This window comes from Thunnus maccoyii, chromosome 18, assembly GCF_910596095.1.
Source record: "Thunnus maccoyii chromosome 18, fThuMac1.1, whole genome shotgun sequence".
NCBI lineage: Eukaryota > Metazoa > Chordata > Actinopteri > Scombriformes > Scombridae > Thunnus > Thunnus maccoyii.
This window is the reverse complement of record NC_056550.1, coordinates 15194415-15215780: the sequence shown is the minus strand read 5'-3', so window position 1 is coordinate 15215780 and position 21366 is coordinate 15194415. Positions and strand designations below refer to the sequence as shown.

The 21366-nt window shown below is 36.7% G+C and overlaps 1 protein-coding gene across 2 annotated transcripts; it reads left to right on the top strand.

Annotated features, from left to right (window-relative positions):
- Nucleotides 1-2041: 2041 nt before the first annotated feature.
- On the top strand, nt 2042-16608 carry LOC121884839 (nuclear GTPase SLIP-GC-like). Of its 2 annotated transcripts, none has more exons than XM_042393873.1 (24): nt 2042-2185; nt 6242-6323; nt 6666-6781; nt 7011-7058; nt 7181-7210; nt 7454-7487; nt 7668-7757; nt 8159-8252; nt 10453-10669; nt 10789-11004; nt 12583-12789; nt 12895-13070; nt 13333-13426; nt 13511-13598; nt 13788-13909; nt 14247-14420; nt 14524-14678; nt 14848-14965; nt 15193-15301; nt 15386-15519; nt 15749-15830; nt 15967-16048; nt 16137-16201; nt 16339-16608. In XM_042393873.1, the coding sequence occupies exons 2-23, from the start codon at nt 6257-6259 to the stop codon at nt 16177-16179; spliced, it is 2496 nt and encodes an 831-aa protein (XP_042249807.1). In that variant the 5' UTR covers nt 2042-2185; nt 6242-6256; the 3' UTR covers nt 16180-16201; nt 16339-16608. The 2 variants fall into 2 exon arrangements, with proteins under 2 accessions (XP_042249807.1, XP_042249806.1); XM_042393872.1 differs by lacking the exon at nt 2042-2185 and adding an exon at nt 2596-2730.
- Nucleotides 16609-21366: the final 4758 nt, after the last annotated feature.

The following is a 21366-nucleotide window of genomic DNA, read 5'->3' as shown; positions in this document are numbered from 1 at the left end:
ATTGTGAAGATATGTGCTCAATCCAAAGTAGCCTGTTAGAGGACAAAGCTTCATGAATAGAATTTCTTGATCAAATACTGTTTTAAGATAAAATATTCATGTTCATCTTCAGAATCAGCCATCCACCAGCAACACAAGTGATAACAGTGAGACACACGGAGAAGAATATAAAATTATCTAGTGCATTGATGTTTCTCATTTGCATCTTGCTTTGACTAAACAATACAATAAAATATAGTTCACATATACACATGACTTTTGTGTATCAGGACTTTTCAGGACAGGAATTTTTTTTTACCAACTCTCTTTTGGGGTATAGCGTCAAATCTAGTTTGCATAATTAGTTAGCATCACCACAGTTGACACTTTAAGCAACATGCTCTTAACCTTAATCTTAAAGCACAGTTTTAATACAGGAAATAATGAGTTATTGACACTTTTTAATTAGGTGTGATTTAACACAAATAAAAATTATAGTAATCAATTTACTCAAAGTTGCAATAAACATGATTCAGCCACTAGATGTTGCACTATAGCACCAATATCTCAGACCTAAACAAACGTGTATGTTGTTCACTCAATAAAGTTGGAGAAAAAAAAAGGCCGACAACTCAGAAACTCAGATCAAACTGTCACACTAAGCAGTGCTGATCAAATATGGATCAAGATTCTGTCGCACTGCCTATTTCTCACCTGAAATGCTTTCAGAAACATATTTTAGTGTACTGTTTAGCTGTAATTTGAGAAAGTTTGTTACGTGGCTGACATCTTGGAAACGGACGTCGAGAACACGGATAGACTCACATGCACTAACTTGCACACGCACATGCGCTAAAATGCACGCAGGGCACGCACAGCCTGTAAAACAAAGAACAGAGAAACTCTGATAACAACACACACAGATAAAGTGTGATGTCATTCACTGCTCAGGTCGCCATTACTCCACTATATCCTAACACAACAAATAGTTGTTTGCTGACATCCAGTGAGGCTCAATGTCATTTATTGGACCTTTTAGCAAATCCGATTTTAATAGTCAGGATTGTGAACAGTAGTGAAGGCCTTTTTACAGTGTGACCAGCCCACTCTTCAACCTCATAAGACCTCAAATCTGTTCTCTCATTCAAATATATCTTCAGAGATAAGCTGACAATTGGACTATAAAAGTGAGGTCAAGTTCAAAGACACGTCTTTCTTCCTGCCGCTTTAAGTGAACTGCTTTTCACATCTTGCCACTGAGTTTGTATGCAGATGTTTAGTGTGAAGTCTGTGTGCACTGATTCTAACAGAATAAATGTATTTGATATGGTATACTTTGAAATAAACCTCAGTGGGTCACATTTGAGTCAGTAAGATTATTTTTAGTAACATTCAACACAACTATTATGTAACTTCTTTACAACTCTTACACACTTTTTTCCAGGATTTCTTTTATTCCCCATTAACATTGTTACCCATAGGTATTTAAAAATGTCCTCATATTTAAGAACTTCAGTCCCACTTTAAGTTTACTATTGATGCTGCTTCTGGCCTGGCATCTGAACTGATGGTTATTAGCAACATAATTATTAATGCATTAATAAAGTTGGCCAAAACAGAAAGCATGGACTGGGCCAGTGAGCTGTGGCAGGAAACAGCATCAGCAGAGTGATATATAAAGATATAAAGTGTTATACAGTGGGTTCAGAAAGTATTCAGCCTTAACTTTTTGCACACTTTATTGTGTTTTACATTTCATTTTAAATGGGTAAAATTGCCATTTTTGTCCATCAATCTACACCAAATAACCCATAATGACAAAGTGAAAATAGGTTTTTAGAAATTTTTGCAAAAATATTTAAAATCAAAAACTGATATGTCTCATTCATATTAAATATTCAGACCCTTAATTCAGTACTTTGTACCCTAATCCTTTGGCAGCAAGTACAGCTGCAAGTCTCTCCAAGTTTTGCACACCTGGAATTGGGCAGATTATTGAATTCTTCCTGACAGATCCTCTCAAGCTCCATCAGATTGGAAACTCATGAAAAATGCGAGAGGACCTTTCTAGAGCCAGTGCTTGGTTTGTCTGTTCTGGGCTCTGAGGTTACAGAGTGCACTGGTGAGAGGTGGAGACAATATAAAAGGAAGAGCTCCAGGTACATCAAGCAGTCATGTTAGTGCATTGAAGAGGAACAGACAAAATGTAAGTATACTAACTTTATGCATTATCTTCACAACTGAATATATTACAGAGAGACTGTAGTTAAACATAATGTGTAGAAGTCTACTTTCTATTTTATCACTGTTTTGTATTGATAATCTAATCAATAACATGTTTTTGATTTAAGTGAAACACTCCATGATTAAACTTTGGTGTAACCGACATAAAACTGAAGGCCATACTTAAATCTGAACAGTATGAGTAGACTTAAAATGAGAGTGTTAGTGATGGGCAAAAATGAACGAACGAATCTTTTTGAACGAATCTTTTTAGTGTTCAGCCTGTTGAACGTACCGAGTGCTTATGAGTCCCGGACTTTTCCCGCTCATACCGCCCACCCCCACTCACTGTTATCGTGGGGTACTGCTCACACTGCCTGCCTGCCCGCTACGGTGGTGCAGTCGCTCAAAACATGAATGAGCACCAATGAATGAGCTGGAATCATTGTCGAGACAGCCTGGCAGCTACCCACTGAACGAGATCAAATGAACCGCTCTCTGTGAAAAGAATCAGCCCGCCCATTACTAGTGAGTGTCTTTCCTTGTTCTCTTCATGTACCCCTAACCATCGACTCCAAAGAACACTAATGCTTGCTGAGTGTAATTTTATTACTTTTAAAAAACGAATTATTTTGTGTATGATTAGGGCCTGAGCCCAAAGGGCGAAGACCCTATTGTTTTTCGTGTGTTTGTTTCTTTCTTATTATTCTTTCTTTATTAATCCGCCACTTTAACTCTAAATTTGACCCCCTAAACATGCTCAAAAACTCACCAAAGTTGGCACGCACATCAGGTCTGGTGAAAAATTTGATAAAATGTAAAAATTAACCCACAAAGTGCCAAAATGTGCTCGAGAGCGCCACCTATGTATCTAAAACGGCCGCCACGGCCCGTAGGAATGTCGTAGAGAGATCGAACCAAAACTCAATTATTCGTCTCATCAAGCCCTACAAATCATATGCTGACACCCCTGACCTAAATCCAACAGGAAGTCCGCAATCTCAATTTCAAAGTACGACTTTGTGCCAATTTTGGACCTTGAGTAAACGCTATCTCCTCCCAGGGCGTTAATGGTATCGGCTTCAAGACCTATCAGCCCAGGTCTGAAAACATCTACATGCCTGTGACAGAAGCCCTTGGACTGCGCCACACTCCAGTTACTTAGTGTTTCTACACATCCGACAGCAGTGCTCAATCCTTACTTTTTTTTCAAGGAGTACATGTGGTCCTAAATGAAAAAAATCAGCAGCACATATATAACTTTAGGAGCACACTGAAAAATGTTCAAGTAACAGTTTCTTAAAGAAAACAATTCATTACATACACATTTACAATTTATCACATAAATATTTAAACTCTTTGTGTGTGTGTGTGTGTGTGTGTGTATGTAAATCAAAATTTATGTTGTTTTAAGGGGTGCTCAGTTATGGCAAAAATCATAATCACAATTATTTTTGTTCAATATTGAGATCATGATTATTTAACATGATCACTTTTTGACTGTCATTTTTGCCAGTTGCCGAGGTTGATATATGCACATATTTTTTCCACTTGGCTGAGGAGACTATTACACATGCAACCATATATTGTACTAATGATCAAGAAAGACTATAGCCTATATGAGGGAAGAACTTTAATGCTGAGCTACTGAACTCCAGTCTTCCTAAGTTCTTCCTTCATATATTGTCTTTCTTGATCATAGTATAATCTATGCTTGCATGCATAATAGCCTCCTCAGCCAACTGGTAAAAATAAGTGTATATATCGGCATCGGCAATTGGCCACAATGAGTTGGAAATATCAGTTTGTTTTACACACAAACTCATCAAGGGTTTTCAATTTACTAATTGAAATTCAAGTGAATGGGCACAAAACTTGCATGATTTTTATGACACAGGTGTGAGCAACACAGCCATGTCTCACCCTGCAGAAAATTCTCATCCTCACACAATTGAGATTTGATGTTTCGCCATGACAGAGGAAGTTGCTATAACTTTATTGTAAATGCTCCAATCTGCACCAAACTTTACATGGTTGATAAGACTCCCGGCCTGAACGCATGTACACGACAATATTCCATCAGTGATGCAAACTGGCTGAATAGCGCCCCCTACGAAATTTCAGTAAAGCAGCCCCAACAGCAGGCAAAATAGTGGACAAAGGAAGTGATGTTCATCTCCTTCTTGCACTGTCTGAAAACAGCCCGGGTCTAAAGACATCTACATGCCCGTCACAGAAGCCCTTCGATTGCGCCGCGGCCCGACGTGCACAAGTGCGCGAAGGCCCGTTCAACGCTGCTTGCAGCTTTAATTTTAGTTTATATTTTTAACCCACAATGTCTGTAAAACCTTTCTGTCTTTTATCGCAAAACTGAAAGGTTGAGTGGAAGGCAGTGGTTGACAGTAAAAGGATGCTAAACTAAACATAATGTAAATCTCTTTTCTTTTAACCTCTTGGAGTGAAAATTTGATTTTATAACAGTCAAACAAGTTCAGATAAAAAGCAAGAGCAGGCTTGTTGTCATTTTAATTGAGAGAGAGTAGGTACTGCTTCCAAATGAATTGGGTTTATACGGCTCATGATAAAACTTTACTGCCTACATGTAGCATTGAAGTGTTTGTTGCTGGAATCACCAAAGTCCAAAGCTGCCTTTGTGACCAACTTTTACAATGTTTAGGCCTACAGTAAGACCCAAAACTGAGAAAAGAGAGCAGTTACAAAACAAACATGATAAGCTGTCTTTTGTTTGCATTGTGGTTTGTAGCTTTCCACCCACATCTGTTGGACTCCTGAACCTTTAACCGTCTAACATTTATGGCCCAGATGTAAAATGGATTGTGATTTCAGAGGAATCAAAACTACACACAATTCCTGCATTAGTTTCTGATTTGAGTTTGCCATAATCCGTTTCATTCAAGATTCAAGATTCAAGAAGTTTATTATCATATGCACGGTAAGCACAGATGGTTATACCGCACAATGAAATTCTTGCTTTGCTAGTCCACCCTTTCACTTAAAAAATGTAATTAAAATTCTATTTTAAAATTAAAATCACAAACAAAGTATATAAGTTATATATAAGTTACATGTAAAGCACAGTATTGTGCGAAAAAGAAATGATCCTGATGTGACAGCAGGTCATAAAAATAAACTATGCATTATTGCTTATTTTGCAAATAACGGTGTAGAAAAATGTTCATAAGGTGCACTATGTATGCTGTCTTCACTAAAAGTTGTTGCCAGCAACATACTTTTCAGCTATACAGCCAGCTTAACATTATATTCTCCAGCATTGCATCAAGGATCAGCAAGGATCAGACAGGTTGATATGTTTGGCAGGATTTAATTGAGGAAAATATGTAATTTGTAAGACTGAAAAAGAACACAAAATACAAGCAAGTAAGTACCTTTTTTAAGTACTACATAATATCTCTAGTACACCAATAGAGAAAAGATTACTGACATAAACCCATGTGAACAGGTGCTTAAAAATATGTCAATATGTGTAAAAAAGGATGAAAATACAACAGTATATGTCATTGACAAGAGCACCAATGCTTTAACTGCCAAACACTAATACATCCATGTAGTTAATAATAACTACAATAAAGTAACCAACATCAAAAATACTGCACTTAAACCCGAGAAATAGTAACATAACATGTCAATATAACCTTCCCTCACTTCCTTTTCAAAGCAGCTATTGGGAATCAACACTGGGTGGTACTAAAGAACATACAAAAGAAACCAATACACAGATTCCAAGATTTTAGTTTAAGTTTTTAACCCACATTGTCTGTAAATCCTTTCTGTCTTTTATCACAAAACTGAAAGGTTTTTGAGTTGGTGATCCTGATGTGACAGGAGGTCATAAAAAATATTATTAAAATATTAATTATTGCAAATAACAGTGTGAATACTGGTCATAAAAATGACCACTTCCTTTCCTTCAGTTGCATGTTATTGATCTTAACTGTCTCAAATAATGTCAAGCAGTAATGACTGATTAAAGCATTATAATTATTTATTTACCTTTCAGTTGCTGTTCTCAGACATGGATGACTTTGTTTGTAACAAATTGACTGAATGGGGTCTCAGTGAGTGGATAGATCGATTTAAAGGTAAAGTATAACCCTGCTTCTTTGGTATGAGCTACCAATACTGAAAAATCAAAATATCTACTACAGACAGAAAATACTGCAAAATTGTTCTGCTGTACACAACTGACATATTAAGTTAGTACAATGAGGGTCTCAGTGCAAGCAGCACTGAAATCAAGTTTGAATGTGACTGAAAATGAAGTTAAAATAATGAAAAAAATATAACATAACCACACTAGTAGCTCTGATAGGCTCTATTTCCATCAAAAATGTAAAATGAATATCTGTGGTCACACATATTTCACTCCTAATGAAATATATATCTGTACGATTAAGATTCAACTGAATAATTTTTAATTACAGATGAAGAAATTGACAAGGAAATTCTTCTTCACTGTCTTGATGATCAAGAAATTGCTAACTTGATTCCAAAAACGGGACCAAGGTCAAAATTCAAGAAGAGACTCAAGTTGTTGAGGGTAATGTTCTGCACTGTGACAATACTTTACACAAATGTATTTGATCTCATAATTCTCACTAGTGAAGATACACGGTATTACAATGTACAGGAGGAGGGAACTGTGTTAAAAGTTTTGATGATGTGTACATATAGATTTAAAATATCTCACTGACAATCATTGCATTCATTAGAAATTTATGAACGCTCTTTACAATTATGGATTTTAAACTAGTTTCCTTTGTCACCAGGCAGAGCAAAACACAACGAATCTGGAAACAGACAGTGATTCTACTCAAGTAAGTTGAGTATAGTGTTGTGATTTTTATTTCGCTGTCCAGTTTTACAGTTTCATACAATTATGTATAATATGCCATTTACTGTATTATGATAATACACATTCTATTTTAAATATCAACAGGAGCATGAAGAAGCAGCTGACTCTGATCAGGTAAAGATGACATTGAATTTCATAAGAATCTAATCAGGGAATGTGCCTCTCTTCTTCATGCATATGCATTTAAGGCACTGAGGTGTCATACGACAAAGTCATCCTCAAAGAATTGTTTATTTGGATCACAATGGCATCATTTGTTAACACTTTTTGTGGGGTGTTCGTGCCAGATTAGATGCAAACATAACTGCAAATCTCAGTATGTGAATTGTAAAGATGTGTTTTCATGTTCATCTGCAGGTTTTGCCCTCCACCAGTAATACAACTGTTAATGGTGAGAGACACAGTATCTAATTAAATACCTGTTGTGTTCATTGATGTTTTCAATGGATGCCTGAAAGGCAGTAATATTTTGCTTTACCAAACAACAATACTGAAACCAAGTTTTAATAATCGAGAGGAACATGTAACAAACTCTTTCTGGTTTCTGTTTCAATATAAAAAATCTAATTAGGGAAGAGAAAGATGGCCCCTCAGTGTGAGTCAAGCAAATGGCAATCACCAGCTAAACGGCGTTGTGACACTGCACTGGGAACATACTCAGGTATTTATATGACTTGCTAAACAATGGCAACTTACTTTAAGTTAAAAATCTTAACGTATTGAAATTTCCTAGAGGCCTATAGCACATTTCATTTGCTATACTTTATCTTATCTATGTTACACATACATACATTACAGTAGTTACACATGTATAGTATATATATCTCAGAAGTTCTATATTCAAGCAAATGTCATGACAATGACATTTAAACCCAGCTACCCTTTTATTCTTTGGTAAGTGGCCTTGGTATAAACCTGATGATACACTCTTAGGGACCCTAAATTGTACTACATGTTCTTTTCCTTCATTTTTGTATATCAAGACACCTCACTGTTCATTACCACTCAATGGATACACTGGTGCATGATTCCTGCTCACTTAATCTTATTTTTCTCTGACAGAACGCATCATATTGTCTGATGTGAAAAACATCATGACATGTGTTCACAATAGACTATGTAAAGAAGACAACACAAGGCTCAACGCTTTCCTGAAGTAAGAATTAAATAAGTTTTCCATATTCTATGTTGTATGGGCCTGGTTCCACCGCTGGCCAGGTCTCATTCAGCTTTGGTCTGTCTTGGAAACTTTTCACATCCTTTCTCAATCACAGACTCATCTTAAATCAACAGAAGACAAAATATATGGTTTTCAAGCTGTCATTCACCCTTTAAATATAACTGTCATGTTATGGCTTGCAATGTGGACCCAAACGCAGACACAGACTAGAGTGGACATGAAAGAATAATGGCTTTATTGCCAGGGAAGTGGGGAATGGAGATGGATGGAGTGGGGGTGAAGCAGGCTGAGGCAGAGGACTGGAGGGCTGAGATGAGTGAGGGACAATGGCAAGGGCTTGCAGAAGGGAGCAGGTGGTAGTGGGTTGGAGAGCAGGCAAGCAGGCAGGCAGATGAGTTGCGGTCCAGGAGCACTTGAGAGAGAAACAGCAGTTAGCAATGATACCAAACTTAGAAATATCACTGTAAACAAGTGAGAGGCCTGAAGCGTAAGCTACCACTGGAGTAGATACAACTATCTGGTGATGAGTGGGTGAAGAGCTGGGGTGGATATACTGCAAGCTGATGAACTGATGAAAGGCAGGTGAGCAGACTGGGAGAGGTGATGAGCTGATTGCAGACAGGAGTGTAGAGCTGGGAGCCAGGAGAGCCACGCCCAGGCCCACACACACAGGGTGCATCCCAAGTCTCTTAAATTGCATCCACGTTTCCCTCACTTGTGCCTTTTCCTTGCGTCTTAGTCCCTCCCATCGTGGATGCAAGGAGAGGCGCAAGGAAACCAAGCGAGGAGCGAGGAGCGAGGAGCCATAAAATAAGAGACTTGAGATGTACCCACAGTAAGATCAAGACCCCTGCTTAGACAGTTTCTATTGGTCAATGACACAAATCAATGGGTACGTCTCAAGTCTCTTATTTTATGTCTCCTCGCTCCTCGCCTGAACCGGAAGTTGTTCCTGATGCGCCATTTTGACGAGCGTCCCAAGTCTCTTATTTTGCTCGAAGGAGCGAGGAGCGAGGAGGGATCACTGAGGAGCGAGGAGCAAGGAAACATGAGAGCAGACTTCACGGAAGTCTTTTACCGGCCGACACGCCCCCTTATTGGATATCAGTTATTGATTGGACGCTGCAGCTGATCTGACTGATCTGATACATCACTGCAGTTTCATACCGAGATGGAGACAGATTACAGATTAAATTTAAGTGTATCATTTCCAAGTTTTATGTTTATTTATATATTCATCATATAGTTAAAAAATCTTTTAATTGTCGGTCTGATCAACAAAAGCACCATAAACAATTTTCTTCATTTATTAGAAAGATTTTTTTTCATGATGTTATTTCCTCCATTAAACGGTTTCTTGCTGACAGACAGACTCTTCCTGACTTTAACTTTATCCATAATAACATTAAACACATTTATATTTTACATCATGTATTGTCATTTCCATTCAGTCACATGTGAGGCTGAAAATTCCTGAGTGTCGGGTTTGATATGAGTTACATCATTTCCATTTGCCCTGAAACATTTAGCCAAATACATATTTTCCAGTGTTCAGAAGACACTCTGATCATATTCTGGGTTATTGAATGATGAATTCACTATCAGGATTATCAAAAAATACAGATGGAAATGATCAATAAATAGTATAAAAGCATTCTGCAAGTAGAAATGGTTTCTACAGCTGTTAAAGTCGACTGACAGCTGATCCAGCTGTGATCAGCTGTCGCCGTCATCAGAAACGGACGTCGCTTCACATGACGCTTCAGAGGAGAGCACGTCTCATGTCTCTTAAAACAAATTTCCTCGTTTCCTCTCTCCTCGCTTGGTTTCCAAGACGCAAGTGAGGGAAACGTGGATGCAATTTAAGAGACTTGGGATGCACCCAGAGTGTCAAAGTGTACTGAAGCTGAATTCGGTGTGAAAGCACTGCAAGGATTGAAGAAGAAAATGAAAATGATGTCACCCTTTAGATTACTGCTGAATAGAAAAGCTTATATGTGTCATTCTGAAGGGCACATAGTCAAACGACGTATTTGGTCGTTTAATTTGGAGAACTTGTTGAAAATGTCACTTCGGATCTGTTTAATGCTGGTTTGGTCATTGCCTGTCTAGCCACACATGTTTGTGTATTTTCCAAATTAATGTCTTATCCCATATTTAAACTCTTGTACAACAGGGTCAAAATCAGTGATTTGGAGACAGACAAGAGGGAGCTGATTGGTGTCTTTGGTAAAACTGGGGCTGGAAAGAGCTCCTTGATAAACGCCATCATCGAGGAGAAGAACCTTTTGCCCTCTGGAAGTGTCAGTGCATGTACCACAGTCATGATTAAGGTGGAGGCTAATATGCAGAACCAAAAGTATGAAGCTGACATTGAGTTCATTACAAAAGAGGTAAATTGAGCTAAATATGTTCACATGCAGCTAGTTAAAAATGTATGTTGCTGGTTACATTACATGTTATTTAATTACACTGAATATGTAATAAATGTCAATATAATTTCTTTTTTTAGGAGTGGAAAGATGAGTTGTGGTCCTCCTTTCTTGGGAATAATGCAGATAAGGAATGGGAAGATGATGATGATTATCGTGACATTGTTGAAAAGCTGTCAGCACTATATGGAGAAGAATGGAAAAACAAATCCCCTGAAAGCCTCATGGACAACAAATATTTCAGAGAAATCCCAGAATTTCTCAACTCCAAGAGGAAGATTTTGACATGTGAATCAGTGAGTGATTTATTTAAAGCAGTGCAAGTTACTTAAAAACAGTAAACTTGATTAATATGTCCTCAATAATTACAGACCCATATCAAATTGACCCTTCATAGGAAAATCATTAAGAAAATTGTCAATTAAATTAATTTAAATAACTGCTTTGTACCTACCTGTTTATTAAGGTCCTAAATGACATTGGCATGAACACAGAGTCAGATAATTAATATACTTGTGTAATTAAATCTCAATCCTGCTTTTGATCCGATTGATCACTCTTTGTTGAGATTTCTGGTAATGTTCTGAACTGGTTCAAATATGTAACCTTTATTTAATGGGGAATCTCATTGAGATCAAAATCTCTTTTGTGAGAGAGACCTGAGTCAGCAGAGAGAGAAAGAAAACAAGCATAACCAGGCATAGCAAAAGGGTAATATGGACATACAACACACAGACAAACCAATAAGACAAACAAAAGCACCTACAGCATCAGAAAGATCAGGCATCACTAAATAGACTTGAGGTTAAAAAGTTTAAAATGGGTTAGTGGAATGAGACACTCGAGTTTTAAAATCTTCTGTAATTCATTCTGTTTCTATGGTGCAAAGAAGTGGAAGGTGGTCTTCCCAAGTCTAGTATTTACTGGAAGGGTAACTAGAGTTAAACAGTCCTGAGATCTGGTCTGGTGAGCAGTTGTTTTGAATTTGAGAAGAGAAATTATATACTTAGGCAGCTTTTGCAGGAGATATTTATAAATAAAAATGATATTCAGGACAGGAACAAGTTTATCTCCAATGAGAGCCTTACTTCCAAACAAGTCAGCATAACCTGTGAAGTACCACAAAGATCAGTGCTCGGCCCCATTCGGGATATCCATGGTCCCTTTTTACAAAAACAAAAGATCAATTTCTATACTTACACTGAAAGTACTCAAACCTACATTCCTGAGTCACTGGCTGGCTGTGTCACATTGACCCACTTTGTCAGTGCGTTGACAAATTAATGGCTGGATGCACCAGAATTATCTCTTGCTGATAAAAGTTAAAACTGAGGTGATTGTCTTTGGTGCCCTTAATGAAAGACATAAAATTCTTGCAAACGTTGACTCTTTATCTTTAAAAATGTGAGAGGTCAGATGTTTTGGTGTTGTGTTGGACTCTGATCTGAATTTTAGCAGTCATATTAAATCAATTATAGGGTTACTCTTTCATCATCTGAAAAATGTTGCTAGTGTAACAGGAATCATACCCAAACAGGATCCCGAAAAGCTGATCCATGCATTCATCTCGAGCAGGTCAGGTCTACCCAAAAAAGCATCTACAGTACGCAAATAAAAGCAGCTACCAGAGTTTTATTAAAAAGAAAAAAGAAAAACTGTTTGCACCAGTTAACAGTTATTTGCTAGTCCCAATTAATTTTAAAATACTACTTGTGTACAAATCACTTATGGGGCTCGGACACAGAAGCTGCATTATGCTACTATGATACACTTCTACAGTACATATACATACAGTATATTGCAATGAATATATCTCAGATAATCTTAGGCACTGTCCAAAGCTGACAATGTTTAATGTTTTATGTCTATTGCAGGCCAAAGAGCTATCTGCAAAATTTGTCAAATATACAAGAAGTGATTCGAAGGAGGGAGCAGGTAAAGAAGTAAAGAGGTGGTACTGGCCACTGGTGAAGTGTGTGACTGTCAAGGTGCCTAATAATGAACTTCTTCAGCATGTCACACTTGTGGATCTTCCTGGAAACGGGGACCGAAACAAGAGCAGAGATAAAATGTGGAAAGGGGTAATTTATTCATATGCACTCCTGTTTCATGTTTTACTGTTTTTATCTGCAACATTACAAAACACTGATTAAAAGTATGATGAATTATTCATGATTGACATTCAGATTGTTGGGAGTTGCTCTGCTGTGTGGATTGTGACTGACATTAATCGAGCAGCAGCAGAGAAAGAACCCTGGGAGATCCTGGAAAGTGCCTGTAACCTCATGGGAAATGGTGGCGAGTGTCGGCAAATTCACTTCATCTGCACAAAGTCTGATCTTATTGAAGATATGGATCATCCGTAAGTGATTTAAGATGCCAAAAGTAGTATATATATTAATAATATAACATCCAAATGCCATTTGTGTGACGTGTGTGACGGCCAGGAGCACAAGCAAATGTACACACAGTATAATGTTGTCACGGCACACACAACCTTAGTCTGTAATTCTTTCTTTTCCTGGATAGATCATCAACTATTATATTGTTGTTGCCTGTACGTGTTTTCCTAATGTGTTTCAAAAATTGTAGGAGATGCCACTGAATACAAATTTTTTTTATAGTTCAGCAACTGATGTGCGTGCACTCATATTGAAAAGAAACATGCAAGCCAAGGAAGAAGTCAGCAAAGAATTCAGAAAAAACGCCCAAATTAAGGTGAGTTAAATAGAATGACAGAAAATCAAACACAGAGAGTGTCTCCAACTGCAAGCCAGCCTTACAATCAACTTTATTTTTCAGAAACACTTCAGTGATGACTGTTTGAAAGTGTTCACAGTGAGCTCCAAAGAGTTTCTAAAAGAAAAATGTCTAAGGCCAGATGACACTGGTAGGTGAAGTCTCCATACACGAACACTTTGGATAACAGAAAATGTATCAAATACATGTTTGTTTTATTTTACTTTAACCATTTAAATTCAAACAAGAATGGCTGATTTTATTTGATCATAAAATGTGTATAGTAGTATTGATCTATAAAATTAAATGTGTGAGATGCGAACTTTCCAATTTGTTACAGAAATACCCAAACTTCAGGAATTTCTACAAGACCTCAATGACTGTCACTCAGAGACATTGAACTATGTGTCTGGAGCTTATGGGATTCTCTCTCTGATTCAAGGGGCCAGATGTAGAGAAGTGGTAAGATCAAGCAATACAAGACTTTAATTGTCATTATTTCAGAAAATAATTATATAGCAAATAAGTGAGCTCAAGAAAATGTGCTCAGATTCATTATAAACATGATAAAGTCATATGACAGACTTCTTAAATCTATGTGGAGTAACTATGTTTTGATGCCAATTAAACACCGAATCCCTGAATTTTGCTTGCTGCAGAGAGGCTACATAACCACAGTAATTAGACGGTGGTCATCCTCAGAAACATATCATACATAAAAAAGAAATAACACATACTGTCTTAAACAGTAAATATAGTTTCATTCCTTTTAATACTGAAATTTTTGTGCTTGATTCAGGGTCGCCAAAAAGCGGATGTGTGCTCAGACATTGAAGAAAAGATGAGGCAGGAACTTGATAAAGTCAGGAAACCCATGGAAGAGGCTTGTAAGGCTTTCGTAAAATGCCTTTGTGACGGGGTTGAAATATCAAGAAGTTCATGTGAAAAACTCTTGAAGTTCTTACGTCCACATGTATGTATCTGAAATATAATTACATGAAAATAACACATTTTTCACCTCATTTAAATATATTAACTGTCTTAAAAGTGTTTCTGTTGTTTCTGTTTTGTTTCAGAGGGTATCAGGTCGTGGTTTTCACAGAACTCTGAAGTGTGTAGTTGAGAACAATGGCGCCTACAAACCAAAAAAAGGGAAGGAAATAAATGTCAATGCGAAGTTAGCGTCATGCCTGACTGACAGCATTGATGAGAAATTCAGGAAAACCTTCCCGTAAGAAAAGACATAATGAGGACACAAAACCCTTTGTGGGCTTATTGTAGAAACTATAGAGGATGTTTACATTTTAAAAATACTAACTTATGTAATATTATAATATATACAAATTCTATTATTAAGTTAAAGTTTCATGTGTATAACAGTTTAACTCAACATGTTTCAGAAATGAAGGAAATTGTGGACCATTCAACGGGGTCATCAATGCATTTTCACTTGACACAGAGAAGCTGATTCACAAGTACAAAGATGTCAAACTACAGCTGATATTTCTCAAGACAGAGGTAAAACATGAGAAGAGTACCATCTTATCTCAGCTGTTAACAAATACAGTTCAATGCAGATAAAAACTAATTTTATTTTAGTTGTTTAAAACTGGAGATGCCTTTTGGAAAATGAACTGCTGCTCCAAAGCCGACTCTGCGCGTCGACTTTCGATTTAGCACTCCTAGATGAACAGAAAAAGATGAGTTTTCTTTGTATTATCTATCTGTTATGTTCTCTCTATTAGGAGGGAAAAATTAAGACAAAACTCCACAAAATCATCCGGGATGGTAAGAAAAAAATCTACAACAGTCTGACAGAGACAATAGAGGAAATCATGCAAGAATGCTACACAAGTAAGAAAGAAGATCATGACATACATAACCTGACACTATTATAGAATCATGCAGAAAAATTAACAATTTTCTTTTTCATTGTAGAAGCAGCAAAATTTAGTGGAAAGGACAAACTGAAAAACATGAGGGACACTGTTGAGAGGCACGTGTATGATTCAAAGAACACCATGTTTGAGCAGGCTAAAGATGCTATGTTGGCCCGGATGAGAAGATTGAAGGTGTGTCAGATTGTATAATACAAAATATGGTGATAAGAGTTAACAGTAATATTTATTTTTACTAACAGACAGAAACATACAAATATCTATGTAGCTATTTTATTTTTTTGCCCAGTCTGAGCAGCCCTCTGAACTCACATTTAAACAGTTAGATCTCCTATGACTCAATACATTTGGCATAGAGAAAACAATACTTGGCTGTCTGACAAAGATTATGATGCTGAATTAGGAGTCCATCTTGAAGATACTGGAGGAAACTATGCAGAAATCAATCGACCTGTCACTCAAGACGGATGACTTCTCAATCCCAGGTAAAGGGAACATATCAAAATGAGAAATATATATGTAATTGTTTTAAAGTAAATCAACAAATTTCCAATAATGGGATTAATAATACATTTGTTTTATACAATGCCTTTTTGCGGGTTTTTGTTTTTGTTTTTTTAGATTTTACAACAGAGCTTGATATGGTGAGGCTATACCACAATGATTTGATGGGCAGCCCAGATGAAGAAACATCAGTAATTTGGTAAAACTTGTTAAAATGCTGTTTTCAAAGGACCTGCATTATGAGCTTTTCTTGTTATGAATAATGTTAACAATGTTTTTAATTAAAGCATCACAGATCCACCCGGCCCAACAGCTGCAGTACAACTGTAAGAGCTGAGATAATTGTGTGCAGGTATGTTACAGTGAAACCAATGATCCAATGTGCTCCTCACTACTCACAGTCCTCTCTTAATGTATAAATTCTTTCTAAGAAAGATGTTTAGTAATGGATGACGTGACAGCCATACCTTGCTGTTTATCTTGTTGTAGGTTTCCTTGGTGGAGAAAAACAGCACAGGCTTGATCACCCACTGAAGGTTCCTGTGGACACGCTGATGGACGACATGAGGCCTCTGGATTTGCTCTCAACCATTTGTATCAAGTTATTATCCATTTTTTCTTTGAATGTTGTTTTGATGTGATTATTTTAATTGTTTACTTAATAGTTTGAATAGCATGCAGAGACTTCTTATTTTCTTGGAAATGTGACCAGAGGGAGATGACATGCAACAAAGGTCTTTTGTCAGATTTAAACCAGGGACGCTGTGATGTATGTGTCTTAGCTGTAAGACCACTATGAGTCTCCAGAGACATTTTGTTTTTAAGCTTTGCCTGTTGTTGAATATATTTTCATATTTTTGTCCATGGTTTTATATCATGAGTTTAGTGTTGAGTGATCAGAATGAAAGCACTATGATTTCAATTATTTGATGGATGTATAAATTGAACCTTGCACCTTGAATACAGTGCATACTGTAGGTTGGATTTGACATTGACTTTTTTCAAAGAATGTTCTTCGTGCTGTGTTCAAGGACAATACTAATGATTTCTATGTGTCTTCATATATGAAAAATAGAGAAAATGTGGCCTCTTACTTATTCAGTTATTTACTATTTTTTCATTGTTTTTCATACTTTAACATAAAAGTCTGTCTGCACTGATTCTAACTAATATTTGAAATGGTGTACTTTCCAATAAATTAGTTCACTTTTGAGTGACAATGCTTCATGTTTGCTATAGAGAGCATTTCTAGATTCTCCTCTAACACCAGTTTTGATTGTAAGATTGAATACTGTACACGGTTTTACTTTTTGTATCGCAAAACAACAGAATCTGATGAATGGTCATTTTTTTGTGGAAAATTTATATAAACCTGTGTTCTATACAAATCTGAAAAATTAGCTAATGAAAAAAATAAAAACACATACTGTGAGAATCATTCTGCTGCGTGACTTTATTTTAAGATGTCACCACAGTTGACATTTTAACCAACATGCTCTTAACCTTAATTTTAAAGAACAGTCTTTATACAGGAAATAATGAGTGATTGACACTTTTTAATCAGGTGTGACTTAAACACAAATAAAAATGATGATTAATTAATTTACTTAAAGTTGCAATACATTGAGGAATATTCACATTCCTCGAGATACTGGCCGAGGAGGTGGAGTTGCAGCCATCATCAACTCAAGCCTAATTATCAGATGCACTTAAATGCACACACGGCTGGGGCAGCTACCAAAACAAAGAACAGAGATCTTTGATGCTCTGATAACAACACACACAGAGAAAGTGTGACGTCATTCACTGCTCAGGTTGCCATTACTCCACTATATCCTTACACAGCAAATAGTTGTTTGCTGACATCCAGTGAAGCTCTATGTCATTTATTGGATCTTTAAGCAAATCCACATTTTAATAGTGAGGAGTGTGGACAGTAGCGAAGGCCTTTTTACAGTGTGAACAGCCCACTCTTCAATCTTATAAGACCTAAAATCTGTTCTTTTATTCAAATGTAACTTCAGAGATAAGCTGACAATTTGACTATAAAAGTGAAGTCAAGTTCAAAGAAATGTCTTTCTTCCTTCTGCTTTGAGTGAACTGCTTTTCACATCTTGGCACTGAGTTTGTATACAGATGTTTAGTGTGAAGTCTGTCTGCACTGATTCTAACTGAATAAATGTATTTGATATGGTATACTTTGAAATAAACTTCAAGGGGTCACATTTGAGTCATTAGTGGATTATTTTTAGTAACATTCAACACAACTATTATGTAGCTTCTTTACAACTCTTACACACTTTTTTCCTGGATTTCTTTTATTCCCTATTAACATTGTTACCCATAGATATTTAAGAATGTCTTCATATTTAAAAAGTTCATTCCCACTTTAAGTTTACTATTGATGCTGCTTCTGGCCTGGCATCTGAACTGATGGTTATTAGCAACATAATTATTAATGCATTAATAAAGTTGGCCAAAACAGAAAGCATGGACTGGGCCAGTGAGCTGTGGCAGGAAACAGCATCAGCAGAGTGATATATAAAGATATAAAGTGTTATACAGTGGGTTCAGAGAGTATTCAGACTTCACTTTTTGCACACTTTATTGGGCTTTAGATTTCATTTTAAATGGATAATATTGCCATTTTTGTCCATCAATTTATACCATCTTCCTGGAAATGGAGACTGTAACAAGGGCAGAGATGAAATGTGGAAAGAGATAATTATTTATTTAAACTCATGCTGTAGTTTATTACTGTGCTACCAAAAAACTGTAACATCATGTCATTACAAAGCACCGATAAATAATTATTCATTATACGCTTTCAGCTTGTTGCAAGTTGTTCAACTGTGTGGATCATAACAGAAATGAATCGAGCAACAGATGAAAAAGAAGCCTGGGAGATCCTGGAGAGTGCCTGTAGCCTCATGGGAAATGGTGGCGAGTATCAGCAGATTCACTTCATCTGCACTAAGTCTGATCTTACTGAAGTTTCAAAAGCACGGTAACACACATTTCAAGATACCAAAACATAACTAAATATAATATTCAAATATTTGACTTGTATGGTGTCCAAGAGCACAACTTGAGTAAGCACAAACAAATGAGGAAAACACATTCACAAATGGGCAAAATGGGCAAATTTGTATTAATACTGTGTATTAATTAAAAGACAACTGTAAGATTGATAAATATGAGATGATTGTGATGCACTTCGCTGTATGTGCAAATGCTGACACTGAACTTCATACAGTATCTCTTCAGCCTAGCAAACTGGGGGATCCACAATTGCAAATGTTAACTGGTTATTGCATAAAACTTGGAAGGACAAAGTGCTCTCTGTGAATTCATCTTTAAATTTCCACAACAACTGTGTTTTCTACTTTTGCATTACATGAATATTAGTATTCTCAAATGAGTGAATGTGTTTTTCCTTTTGCTTGTGTTTTCTGTATTTGTATTTTCTGTATTTCATGTTTTCATGAAAAGCTTCAGCTACTGTATGTTGGGCTCTCTTAACTTTCATACATGACACAAAATGAATTAATTTAATTTTTGAATGACAGGTATTGATTACAATACCTGCAACTTCAACTCTGATAAAAGACACACACACACACACACACACACACACACACACACACACACACACACACACACACACACACAAAAAAAAGATGATAATCAGAAATTTAGGTTATGTCAAAAATACTGTGTGAAGTGCCATTTGATGGTATGACAATAGAATCAAGATTAAGTAATATAATCTTTTCTTACAGTTCAGCAGATGAGGTTCGTGATTTCAGATTTTTTAAAAATGAGCTAACCAGGAAAAATGTACTCATCAAATTCAGCCAAAGAAAAAGGATTTGGGTGAGTTTTAAAGACTGACTCAAAATTTAACTCTGTAGAAGACTCCTTTACAATCAAAGCTTTTCTTTTTTCAGAAACATTTTGAACAGGACCGTTTCACAGTGTTTATAGTGAGCTCCAAAGAGTTTCTACAGGGAAAATGTCTGAATACAGATGAGAATGGTAGGCTAAGTCTTTGAACTTTAACCTGAAAGTGCATTTGTCACCTGAAAAATGTAAACAATCAAATTGAGTAAGATTGAGTGAGATGTAAACATTTAATGTATATACTCTGCCCTCTTTTATTAAACAGAAATACCCAAACTTCAGAAATTTCTACAAGAGCTCAATGACCGTCACTCAGAAAACTTAAACCATGTTTCTGGAGCTCATGGGATTCTTTCTCTGATTGAAGGGGCCAGACCTGAACAGGTGGTAAGATTGAGTTAATACCTTGTATTTTCTTAACTTATTAAAGTAAGTACACAGTGAATTGGCAGTAAGAGCATCAGTAGCTTGACATATTTTAAGTACTGTATGCCTAAACACACACCTCCCTCAACTGTGTTATTGGATTAGGCCAAGGAGGAGAGGGGAGAAATATATAACTTCCAGTCTTTTATTAGATTCGAACAACTCACTTTCAGAAATAAACATAAAGTTTTTGATACTATAACCTACAAACTAGGGGTCATCTGTGATATTATACAATGAGAGGGGTCAGCTAGCTCCCACAAATCACATTTTATTGCATAAGTTGTGTAATGGTTTCTGCCTTAGATAACCGATACCCCCTGCTGATGTGGATAAGGCACTGGCAGACAGCTGTCCTCTACCTCTGACCTAGGTATTGAACGGGTTCCCAAAATCTACACGCAAGACCACCTTAGTCTGCTCAGGGGAACCAATATTCAGCTTGGCTTCTATAATCACCAGCTGTCATTGAACCACTCTAAAACAGGCCTATTTAGTCAAGAATGCCTGACAGCCGGGTCACAACGAAAACGTGTGGGTGCAAATAGGTATTGGAGGTTTGAAAGTACTCCAAGATGACCCTCTGTCTCTTAATGATGCCTAAACGACTTAAATATGGTAAATAATTGCATCTGTGGTGCTAATTTGATTACAGAATTACAGTTAAAACACTGAGTTGAAGGTATGAGTCGCTGCGAAGCAATCAGTCCGAACCAACCTGTTTTTTAACAGATCATTATCAAGTATGGGTTGTGTGGAGCCACATAGTCAGCTGGCCACTTGCCACAAAACAACACACAGAGCAATATATGCCACATACCAGCATCACACTTGGTACAAATCTAGTGGCACGCTATTATTGTTATGACATATTGAACCATGTGATCTCTGTCAGGGCAGGGAGGGGAGTGAGTGAAGTGAGGGAGTGAATCCAAAGTATCCAGAGCACCAGACCAACTTCAGTTCAAAAGTGGAAAAGACAAAATGTAAGTACATCTTAATTAGCAAATACTGTATTATAGCCATTGATTCAATCCAGTGAAATATTTTACCGCACAAATCTGAAATGGTGGTTATAATGTTTTCCTTTTTTGTTTATAAAGGCATTGCTAGATATGATAATGTATACACAGGATTAAAACGACCAGAATTTCCAATTTAACACAATATTTCACATAATCTGACTTG

Bases quoted from the DNA above. Each gene is read 5' to 3' on its own strand.
- LOC121884839 (XM_042393873.1), top strand. From the start codon at position 6,257: ATGGATGACTTTGTTTGTAACAAATTGACTGAATGGGGTCTCAGTGAG. The intron at 11,005-12,582 runs GTGAGTGATTTA...TGTCTATTGCAG, and splicing joins AGATTTTGACATGTGAATCA to GCCAAAGAGCTATCTGCAAA. The intron at 16,049-16,136 runs GTAAAACTTGTT...TTTTAATTAAAG, and splicing joins GAAGAAACATCAGTAATTTG to CATCACAGATCCACCCGGCC.